This window comes from Orbicella franksi, chromosome 1, assembly GCF_964199315.1.
Source record: "Orbicella franksi chromosome 1, jaOrbFran1.1, whole genome shotgun sequence".
Taxonomy (NCBI): Eukaryota; Metazoa; Cnidaria; class Anthozoa; order Scleractinia; family Merulinidae; genus Orbicella; species Orbicella franksi.
In genome coordinates, this window is record NC_138145.1 from 22,320,001 (window position 1) to 22,332,321 (window position 12,321).

The window sequence follows — 12,321 nt, forward strand, 5'->3', positions numbered from 1 at the left end:
AAAGACCGCTGACACAGAAGTGCGTAGGCTCTTTTTCCGTGCCTTCTCTTCCCCTCCGATTTCCCCTCCTGTTTTGCGCACTTGTTGCTTCAAGTCCTTCAAGCTGAAAATGCCTAAGCCGATAAGGAATCCAGAAATCAAGTTCAAAAAGGTAAATTACGGCTTTGCTGCAAAACCTATGGTAACGTTGTTCATTGTAGCCAAGTTTTTTGCAAGTTCGGCTGTTCGTTCTAACTGTCACGGGGTAACACAAGGAGTGAAATGTCAAAAATAATAAAAAAACAATAATAATAAACTAAAGCAAGCTTAACTAAGCTTATCACTATTTTCAAAACGATCATAAAATGATCATTTACTCTTTTCAGAGCCCTTTTAAAAACTAGACATTGGCAAACAGCAATGATTGACTCAAGCAGATAGACAAAAGGTGTTCAGTACCTCCCGTACAGTAGACCAAAAAACTCGATCAGGTCACGCAATAGGCTAGTGACCTTATAGTTCAGTCTTCTATATAGAGGAAATACATTGAAAAGCAGATCAGTATTACTACTTCTATGAGGCTTCGGTAGTGTGGTTGTATATTGAGGAGGTGAGACAAAACATAGTTTTATTTGCTAAATTTGGTACTAATAATTGCATGCCCCTGGCACTGTCTTGTTCTTTCTTTTCTTAACAGCTATTTATCAATAATGAATATGTAGACTCTGTCAGTGGAAAAACATTTCCCACCATTAATCCAGTGACTGAGGAAAAGATATGTGATGTGGCAGAAGGTGACAAAGTAAGTATACACGTATGTAGCAACAGAAGTGTAGGGATGTACTAGTAATTGGACAATAGTTCTTGTAAGTCTCTAATGTGCGGAAGTCACAGGATTGACTCCGGTTTTGGGAAATGAATTCATATATTTGTTTCTTTTGAGTTTAACTTGTTGTACTGATTTGTCATACCATCTTCATTCTCATTTTTCTACCCAGGAAATTTATTCTTGGAGAGAGCAAAACTTATTTTACTGTCTGCATAGTATCACCTTTCTCATATAATTTCTCACCAAGTTTAACACCATCATACAGATTGGATCAAGAGGTTACTGACAGTGCACTAATAAACATCATAAGCAGTTTATAATGTGTGATCATCTGGGTGAGGGCAGCCCTGGATGGAACCAATATTTTTCATAGAGGTGCGGCCCCTGCTAGTTCTGAAAAGAACATAACTGCATGTTGTTGGTGACAGACTTTTGAACAACCCGAGAAGAAGTCATATTCTAGCTGAAGATGACTTCTGCTCAGGTTGTCAAAACATCGGTCACCAACTGTTAACAGTTTTTTTCAGAACTACCCTCACCCAGATGATCACACTGTACCAACTACTGATACTCCTGAGTTCAAACATCATAACATTTTATAAGGCATCAACAAAAAAACACTATGAACTGTATCCTTTGTATTCAAAAGGCTGCTAAAATGCTGCTGAATATTCTCTTTCTCTGACATTTTGATTAACACTCTTGCATCCTGTTCTAGGCTGATGTAGACAAAGCTGTCAAGACAGCTACTGAAGCTTTTAAACTGGGGAGTCCTTGGAGGACCATGGATGCTTCCCAGCGAGGCAACCTGCTGTTCAAAGTAGCAGATCTTATTGAGAGAGATTTGGACTATCTGGCTGTAAGTGAAATTATTCAGTCAAGTAAATCTTGGATGTTTCAAGTGGGAAAAGGAGGAGGGAGGGTAGCTGTTAGTTGTCTGATCTTATTGTGTGCCACGTTTTTGCTGTCATTTGGATTATTACTACTATGCATGTACATTGTTACAGTTCTTGCATTTTGAGTGAATCTTCCTCAATATCTTGAGGATTCCATAAGAAGCTTTAATATTATTTTCTTTTTTGAAAAAGTACGTTACTGTGATTATATAATGCTCTTAATTTTACAATCCTCCCACTAGTCCCTGGAGACATTAGACAGTGGAAAATTATTTGCCGATTCTGTGGATGATATGGATTTGACTGTGAAATGCTTCAGATACTATGCTGGCTGGGCTGATAAGATAACAGGAAAGACCATCTCTGCTGGTTAGTAAATAGATCTGAGAAAGTCTCTCATAATTGATTGTCTATTAATTTTGCTTTTTAGCTACATTTCATGTTACATTAACCAATAATAATTAAACAATCTATACAAGTACCTCTTAGAGGTTTATAACCATGCTTTCCCAGCTAGCTGCCTCATTATGTGGAGATTGGGTGACTGGGGCAATCCAGGGGCTTCCACTGTGGCCAGCCAGCCCTTAGATAGAATACTAGCACTATGGCTGGGAAATACCTACAACCCAGCCATCAGCCCCAACTCTAGGCCCCCTGCCACACCAATAGGATCAGTGTAAGGATGAACAAGAGGGAAAGGGTGGATGGGGAAAACCTCCACTAAAGATGGAGAAATGATGCTACAAAAGAACCACAAACCACATTAAGCACTGCTGTGCTGTGCTGCAGAGTATTGGTGAGTTGCCATTCAAGCCTGCATGGGGGAGTCAGACCACTGACTGAGCTCAGAAGGATTATTGATTGGAAATAGATTTAACTAACTTAAAGTTAACAAAGCGTCATTGTTGTTAAATTAGTTAAATACACATTTAACTATTTTCTAATAAACTGGACATGCATGTAGGTTGACTGTCAAGAGATATCTTTCTACCTACAGATGGTCCTTTCTTTGTCTACACAAGACATGAGCCTGTGGGTGTGGTTGGAGCCATTGTACCTTGGAACTTTCCCCTCAACATGGCCTGCTTAAAGCTTGCACCAGCTCTGGCTTGTGGCAATGTTGCCATACTTAAACCAGCTGAGCAAACTCCATTAACAGCTCTGTATATAGGCTCTCTGTTTAAAGAGGTGACTCCAAGTCTGTTAGTTAATACCAGAAGTAAATGTTGAAAAATACGTCAGATAAAAAAAAAAAACAATTAAATCACAATGCTATAGTACAGTTATACCCCCATAAGTGTTACGCCCTTGTGTCCACAAAAAGTGTCTACTATATCATCAGGGTCTGAAAAAAACTTGAATTCCAGCTTGCCCACGGGACAAGTAGGTATCAAATTTTGCTTGCCCTGGGCAAGTCTTAGGTTGTTCTTTCAATTATTCAGTTGGGAGATGACTTGGCTGATCCCTTGCCCATTGGGCAAGTTGGAATGAACAGTTACTTGCCCAGAATGAAAATCTACTTGTCCTAGACGACGGCACAGCTCTTTTTTGAGCCCTGTTTATAGAAGTGGTGTCCATAAAAATTAAGTATGGCTGGAACACTCTGGTTCGCCATCTGATCGATCCATTCGACTTTGCCCTTGGACTGACTCCGCACAGAGGATTTCTATGACAAATGTTCAAACCTCTACAGAGGAGAGAGCAATATGATGGTGTATGTGAATGTACATTCAGACTGACATGCATGCATGTGCAGTCTTAGTTTTACTAGTTTTTCTTTCTAAGTTCCAAAATTTTCATTAACATGGTATCATGTAGAAACCGAACATCCTGATTATTTTTCAGGCTGGCTTTCCTCCTGGTGTAGTAAATATCATCTCTGGTTATGGTCCTACAGCGGGAGCGGCAATATCTGAGCACATGGATATCAACAAAGTATCATTTACTGGATCAACTGAGGTACTCTTTAGCAAAATAAAATCTATCTTACATCATGTTAATTTCCATGTAGCATTTAAGAACTATGTGATGTCAAAACATGCAGATCAGTGATTGACAGCAAGGTATGAGCTGGCTGTATTTGCAGGCTACATCAGTTTATTGTGCACCGAATCATAGCAGGGGTTTTAGGCATTTGTTCTTACCAGTGAGAGATGTCGCATTACAATACCTGTTGGTATTTCAGTTTGTCATACCTTGTAATCAGACCCTGACTTGATTAAATAATAACTTTAGGCTACATACACTTGACTGTATTCATGTACCATAAGTTCCATCATTCATGAAATTAACATTATGGCAAAGATAGCTTGGGATTAGGAATTAAGGGCCTGTTTACAAGGAGGGAGGGTTACCCTAGCAAGTGGGTTAACCCTAGCTGGAGAGCAAAAGTTAGCCCAGGTTTACAAGTAAAATTTCACAGGTAGGGTAACCCTACAACCTGGGACAACTTAATGCACAGATATACTCAAACAGTTCTGGAAACAATTAGAAAGTTAACTTGGGTAGGTGGGTTAACCCTACCTGGAGTGTTTACAAGGAAAAAAGTTAACCTGCCTGCCAGGGTAACCCTAACGCGCAGATAGGGTAACCTGCCTACCCGGGTAACCCTGGCTGCCTTGTAAACACGATGATGAAAAAAAACAGGAAAATGTGTGAGTGCTAGGGTAACCTGCTTGCTAGGGTAACCCGCTTGCTAGGGTAACCCTCTCTCCTTGTAACAGGCCCTAAGTGATGTTACATTGTATAACCCCAAAATACATGTCTTGACTGTATAAAAACAAAATTTTTCATTTGTTCCAGAATGAGAAGTTATTGCTAATCAGCTAGCAATACTTACAGTGTTTGTAGATACTCCTTGACAAAGCATTGTGCCATATTAAAATGTTTTACCCTATGATGTGTGGATCATTGGGACTGCTTATGACACAAACGCCAAGGTGGTATATTGATTATTCCATTAGCATCTCACAGTAATGTGGGAAAACCTGGACAAAATGTTAATGGTTGGTGAGCTGAACTTAAATGGTCTGGATCTGCGCCTTGGTCAGGAACATTGTCATGTTCTTAAGCAAGACACCTTACTCTCACAGTCCCTCTTTCCTCTCAGGTGTATAAATTGGCTCTGGTGAATTAACTAAATTTAATGCTGGTGGGTGACTCTGCAATGGACCAGCATCCCATACAAGGAGGAGTAGAAATATGCATCATGCTTCATGCTTCATGCTTCATCCTTCATGCATACCGGTATGGTTGCTTCATGCTATGGAAACCATGTAGAGATGAGTGCTAGGTCTGATGCGCAGCTAGGATCCAATGTAGATATCACCTACCTTACTGTATCTCACAGAACTTGTACTTTATTGAATCTTGATGCGTATTGCATTCTTCTTAAGGTTGGGAGGATAATACAAGCAGCAGCTGCAAACTCCAACCTAAAGCGTGTGACACTGGAACTTGGAGGAAAGAGCCCCAATATAGTTTTTGCTGACACTGCAGATATTGACACTGCAGTGGAGTATGCACACTCTGCCTTGTTCTTCAACCAAGGACAGTGCTGCAGTGCTGGCAGTCGCACTTTTGTACAAGATGCCATTTATGATGAGTTTGTGAAAAAGAGTGTGCTTAGAGCACAAAACCGTGCAGTTGGAGATCCCTTTGATGATGTGATTGAACAAGGACCACAGGTGTGAATGTAGTTCTACATCACTGACACATCAGGTCAAAAGACAGAGACCCCACATCACATGTCTGTCTTGCACAATTCATGTCTCAAAAATGTCAGGAAACAAAAGTATTAATCATATTTTATTATGTCACAATGGGGTCAGTAGTTCAGGAAGCATTCTTAAATTTGAGTAAATGGCAGACCATGTTTGAAAGTCTAAATATGTTAAGAGAGAATGTTCATTGACACATTTCCAAATATAGAATCCAGCTTAATGTAATTTCACCTTTAACATTTAGAGCAGAACTATCAAAGACAGAGGACACCACCTGCAGACTCTAGGCAACATGATTTTGCTGAACTCCATACAAGATCGTAATCAACTTGTTTATCCTTTATCTATTGTTTGTTCACTGCTCCCTATCAAGTATTGGTAAGGTGACCCAGGTTTCAATTCTCACACTTTTTTATGATTATCTTACTGATCAGGTAGATAAAGAACAGTTTGACAAAATCCTTGATCTGATTGAGAGTGGAAAAAAGGAAGGGGCAAAGCTAGAGTGTGGAGGTGCTCGGCATGGACAAAAGGGATATTTTATACAACCTACTGTTTTCTCAGATGTCAAGGATGACATGAGGATTGCAAAAGAAGAGGTACATGATATATCGTCAGCTATGTCTGCATGTCAGTTACAGGAGTGAGAACTCTCTAACTTTTTTTAATCGGATCCTCATGTTACATAAAGTTACAGACTTTCTTAGGCTTTGTGTCCATCCCAGCATGATTTCTCTTAAAACAGCTGCAATAGTTATTATTGCATCTCCCAGTTACTATGTGTGCAGCGATTGGTCAATGCATGCAGCATGTAGTATTTTACTGTTAAGCCTGCTAAATTTCAGAAATGTGAAGCAGTTCATGACAAATAAATATGTAAAGATTTTTGTGTTCTTCAAGTTTAATGACCTGCATCAAAATGTGCTAAGGACTAAGGAACAATTTCAAATAATTTGAGTCACTATGTTTTTGGTGTAGTCAGCCATTTGAAGTCATCACTTGTGACTTGAAATGGTTTCCCGACACGTCTGACACACACCGCAGAGATATACTAAATTTCTTACTAACTTCCTCTTCTCAATCTGCACTGTGTAACTTACGGATCTTCCTTTTCCCCAGTCGGTTTATGGCCCAAGTGTGAAGCATGTCACTGGGCCAGTGATGACGGTGTGTAACTTACATTGTGGACCTCAAACTGCTTTAATTAGTAAGAAATAATTATGTATTTTAAAGTAGCCATTTCCTAAAGACTCTCAAGGCAATTTAGTAATAATAATTATAAGTGCGACACTAAAGCATGTTCATATCTAAATATCATTCCATCACAGGGTTATTACGGTAGTAATGTTGTGTGACTATTTTACTTACTCTCGTTTACTTTCATTTCAGATATTCGGCCCAGTGCAGCAGATAATAAAATTCAGTGAGGTAAATGAGGTCATTGAGAGGGCAAATAACACAACTTATGGCCTGGCATCAGCTGTATTTACCAAGGACATAGATAAGGCAACAACCATTTCTCATAGTTTACGAGCTGGGACAGTTTGGTTAGTAACTCTTTAGTAATATTTCTGTAGTATTTTGTAGTGTTTGCTGTTAACCTATAAATTAACATATTCTGCAGAATGTCCTACATGTATCCTCATTTTGGTATTTCTGGGGAAAAAAGTATTCAGTACAACATGAAAGCTAAGAATGTTTCTTCTGATTCATTGTCAGTGGGTATTCCTTATTACCTGAAAGCAAGCTTTGAATCGAAAAAATTCAACCTATCATCTACAGGGTATCCATAACCAAGGCAAAAATGTTGATGGTGAGGAAAGATTGTAACATGTAACTTAAACTAATTATTTTCTCCAGGATCAATTGCTATGAGGCTGGACAACCTCAAGCACCTTTTGGTGGTTACAAAATGTCTGGATTTGGCAGAGAATGGTAATGCGTTTCAAACTTGCTTACATCAATCACTTTGATACACTGTACATGTACATGTAAAAATGGTTAATCTTTGTAATACAGGTGTGGTGTAGGCAAACTTTCAGAGCAACATGTGTTTGTACTTGTTTACTGTTTTAAAACAGTACATGTACATTGAACAACTAATTAAAAGTTGTAATATGCTTAGAAATGGAACAACTGAAAAGGAAATATAAAGCTTCTAAAGTATGTGATCTGCCTTAAGCTTCCAGAATAGTTACCTTACATGGCATTAATTAAAATTGATAAATGATAGAGTAATAGTTTATAAGCTTAATAGTGTTTCAATTGTCAATTTCATCATAATTAATAACAAAAAAGGAAAAGCTTAGTTGTAGCTACAGGATGGCATATTTATTGAACCTCATTTTCTGACTCCTGTTGATCTTGAAAGCTAAATGATGGTCAAAGGACAGATTGATAGGGACAAAACTGCAGGGCTAATTCATGACATAACAATTTTGAACCTCATTTTTGCAGGGGCGAATATGGCTTATTACCTTTCCTGGAAGTGAAAACAGTACGTTGACTGTGATAAGCAACATATATGTGTTATTTGTTCCTTTCTTATGTTAAATGGTCATTGAAACCTCTCACCCTTGAAAATATAATTTCTGATGATTGAGTGACACCAATTTAGTTGGAATTAAATGTTCTGACAGCTTAGTGGAAAAGGTTTTTGGGGTGTCTTGGGATGTTTAGGGACATTTATTTAAGCATTTTGCAGGAGGTTCAAGACATTCTAAGCAGGTCAGTCTTTGTGTTTGCCTAATTTTTTTCTTCAAATAGCCTGAGTAGGTGATTGTAAAAAAGCTTATCTTTTCTGTACCTTTTCCTTAGGATCTCTTGCTGGTGCATTCTTGAGGAAAATAAATATTACTTTCCACAAATTTTTAGGGCATGTCTAAAGGGGGGATTTTTTAGCAGTTTTTTGTATCTGACGTATCACCCATTTTGATTCTTTGTTCAAGTTGCAATTTACCAGGATACAGATGTCGTTGTTGTTAAGATAAATTTGCATCAGATGACTGGCTGACGCATTCTCATTTCATGTATTAATGTTGCCAGAATTATGTAATAGGTAATGCTCTAAAGCTACTGCCATATTTAGGCAACAATTTTATGTCAATTCTCCCTCTTACCCATGCATGTAGAAACCAGGTTCATTAAGAAAAGAAGGTCCTCACCCCACCCCTGAATGATTACAGTGATGTTATTTGCTTTCTTATTTCGTGTAGGTTACAATGAAAGTCTCTTCAAAGAATTCTTAACCGAAGTCAGACTGCATAAGTGCAAATCAAGCAAAGATCATTATTTATTATCTTAAAACAAGGAATTTAAGTTAGTTGATTTGAAAGATGATGTGACATCAGATGTTCTGTAGAAATCATTGAGCGATACTGAAGAGTTGTAGCCAACGAACAAGAAAATTATTTTACTATAACTGGTATTTCATGAAGTGAAGTAAAGTTGAATCTATGACTTATAGAGCTTAGGCATGAGTCACTCTTTCACTAAATAAACAATAGCCTCTATTTGGCACGAAAAGTTGGTCAGATATCTGTCTTCAGACATTATCTGTTCCGAGAAGCAAACAGTTTTCCGGAAGCATAGCTTAAGAAAAATTGTGAGCTACAAGGAGCAGATAATGTTCAAGGACAAATATCCGAGTATATTTTCATGCAAAATGGAGGCTATCGTGTTTTTATCCTTCAAATATTTTTAAAAACACACACAGTTTTGAAAAGTGGAGAATATAACTTAGATGTCACTTGAATATCATAATTTGTGAAGATTGAAGCCATTATTTTGTTATTGGCAACTCTATTTTACAGGCAAAAAATATGCGACATATTTTTTTTCATATTTGGGGAACTTGTGTTCTTTGGTTTGTAAAATCTGGTTTCCAGATTCTGTGTTTTAGGGTTGCCCCGTCCCAAAAGACCAAAACAAGCACAGACTGAGTAGGGTTAAACAATCATTGAAATTATGAAGATAATGACATTATTATACTTAAATAGTCAATATTATAACCTTAAACAGAGCTTTTTTAAATGTGCAGCCATCATGATCAAGTGTGAGTATAAAGGGGAGCCCCCCTCAGGCTGTTAGCGCTAAAATTCACCAAAGGGTTTCCTTAGCAGCTTGCAAGTCCGTTTCAGCGCCACTCGACACATTTCTGTAGACAGGCTCTCATTTTCAAAACTTGCAACTATTTGTGGCTTTGTTTGGCCAGAGCTTCATAAGATTCTTCTCCACTAGGAGCTGATGGGTGAGTCAGCACATGGGGAAAATACTACTTCAGGCACAAACTAGGTCTGGTCACCCTGGGGGGGGGGGGGGAGGACTCCCATGTGAAAAAGGACCACAGTGTTTGTCGCACCTTTTAAGGGTTGAAAAAAGTGGATTTGGTACCTCAAAAGGAGCTTTCACGGTATTTCAGTACCTTTCAGGGGTGAAAAATTTCAAACCACACCCCAAAAACAGGGTCTAGGTAGCTCTTAGGGGTTCTTTTCAAAATTTCCAACAAGTGCCCCTGTCTTTTTATTTGGGAGTTCCCTCCCTCTCCCCGGGCAGGCATAGCTTGCTCCATGCTCCATCTACCGTAAAATATGCATCTTACAAAAGCTGTGACCTACCTTTTTGAACTTTATTTCTGGATTTCTTATCGCTTTGTTCATCTTCTTGGGGGCAAACAATCACAACAGAAACATTGCAAGAAGCAAGGAAGAGCAAAAACTGGAACCTATGATCTCCATGGTCTTTATCCCTGAAATGAAATAATCTGCTCTATGAAGGACCACTTCAACAATTTCATGCTTTTCAGATTTTTCATTCAAACAAAAAAAGCTCTAACAACCGATTTATCATGTCGAATTTAGTAAATATGCGAAGTTTTGTATGAATCCGTTGCAAACGCATGGGAACTGATGCGACCCAAACTTGCCGAATTTTACACAGACATGCATTTCTTTGTAAAAACTAAAAGTAACTTTGGTACCGTACGCACTGGGTTGACAAGATTTGTTTGGCTCTGCCAAAAATGTCGACAAATTTTGTCTCCACCAAACTTTGAATTTGGTAATCGCGCACGCACTTGAAAACACTAAAATATTTGATAACCACAAGTTACGACAAGCGTCCTGCTCCGAGGCAGGACGACGGCGCCTTTGAAGTTTGGTACGGCTTGACAAAATTTTGATATCAAGAAAAACACCGTGCATACTTGTAGAACGGAACTGATGACAAATGTATTTGCAGAATAAACAAAAACTCGCCTGGTTCGTCCAGACCCTTATACGGGTGTTTTTTTCGAGGAATGGGTATCCGGTCGTTTAGCCCCCGGCCTAATAAGGTAAGGTGACTTAAACTCACCGAATCTGACGAATGTTAACGTACATAACCAGTAACTACAACTTCAAAATCCTTGCGTCGACTTGCACCATCTTTTTGTTAATTCTTTCTCTGCCTTTTACCCGCACGAGCCGCACGCGTACGATTTGGCGGGAAAATGATATTCCCAAGCTACAGGGACCTAGCCTACACGGTTACCATCCCCGTGTCCCTCCCCGCTGTATGATCACAGGTCAATAACGGAAGTGTATCTAAATAGGTCGGTTGTGCAACTTTGAACTTCTGTGTTCATTGATCATAAATGATATGAAAGACGTAGTGCCACTAAGTCTTCTTTCAAATTACTTCGTAAATTGTTTGAAAAGAACTCGGACAATTGCCCCAGGGCTGATGACCGCAGCCAGACAGTACCCGAGCGGGGAAGCCTAGCGGATATTGTTATTTTGTTTTAAATTATTGCCATTTTTTTTTTAACTTCTCAACATGACTCAAACATTTAGCATTTAAAGAGGGGGTTTGAGAAGCTGTTTCCAAAGTTCTCTGGCAGTCCAAATTAATTTTCGCGAAGTCGACGCGTGGTTTGATGGTCCTAACATTGCAAGCCACCCCTGAGACATTGCAAACTACGAGTACAAAATAGAAATATAACTGCCTTCATACTTCAGGGATCGAAAATTGTTCAAAGTTTGCAATTAAAATTATCAGGAAGACCAGCAAAATATGTTCCCCGTGTAAGACACATTAAATAATTATTTTGACACTGATCTACTGTAGTAGGTAGCGTGGCCGAGTGGTCTAAGGCGCTGGTTTAAGGCACCAGTCTCTTCGGAGGCGTGGGTTCGAATCCCACCGCTGCCACATATACTTTTTTTTTTTTTACGTTTTATTTTGCTCGACAATTTTTTTACTCAACTTTCACTAAATTTTCTTTCTTCGAAGTTTTAAATACGCTAAAATTAGTCATGAACAATAACTGGTGTTTGAAAGTTATATTCTGAAGGAAATAATTATATACGACGAGCACGAGCGGTCTCCTGGGTATACAGGGACTACATGCAGACACTGCTTTTTGTCCAAGTCCTCCTCATAGGCCGTTATTAACGGGAAAGGTAACTATCAATATGCTGTCCAAATAAGATTTTACACGACATCCCTTCTCTATAACCTTCGATTCACAGTTGACAATAAAAATACAATAGTGACTCAGCCGCTAGACACGTTTATTCAAGGTATTTTCAAAGGGCTGAATTCGCGTCAATCACGCTAATGAAATTCCCACCCTGTTATATACCTCCAGCCTGAAAAATTGAGGTGTTCTTTTTGGATGGAGCCTCCCTGTTAGTTGATGACATGGAGTACTATCCAACCCTCACTCCTCTCCAACCACCCGGCAACATCTTGTAACTTGCAAGAGAGGCAAAGTTCTTACTTCTGAGGAAGTTTTCTCAAGTTTTTAATTCTTTGGCACCATAGATTCTCCGGCCAATTCTGGATTTATTTCTTGAATAACTGAGAAGACGTACGTCAAATAAAGACAGACTTGGTCTTGGCGACGGGACTTTTT

The 12,321-nt window shown here is 38.9% G+C and overlaps 1 protein-coding gene and 1 non-coding gene across 2 annotated transcripts; both read left to right on the top strand.

The window, feature by feature from the left end:
* The first annotated feature begins 9 nt into the window (after positions 1–9).
* On the top strand, positions 10–8,874 carry LOC145478550 (aldehyde dehydrogenase 1A1-like). Its single transcript, XM_081456612.1, has 12 exons — positions 10–151; positions 677–781; positions 1,527–1,667; positions 1,947–2,073; positions 2,702–2,892; positions 3,550–3,663; positions 5,100–5,390; positions 5,861–6,025; positions 6,816–6,973; positions 7,287–7,361; positions 7,884–7,923; positions 8,642–8,874. Exons 1-12 carry the CDS (start codon positions 110–112, stop codon positions 8,672–8,674), a joined length of 1,482 nt encoding a protein of 493 aa, XP_081312738.1. The 5' UTR covers positions 10–109; the 3' UTR covers positions 8,675–8,874.
* A 2,659-nt stretch (positions 8,875–11,533) lies between these two features.
* Trnal-aag (transfer RNA leucine (anticodon AAG)) lies at positions 11,534–11,615 on the top strand. Its single transcript has one exon. It is a non-coding gene; the product is annotated as a tRNA-Leu (tRNA).
* Positions 11,616–12,321: the final 706 nt, after the last annotated feature.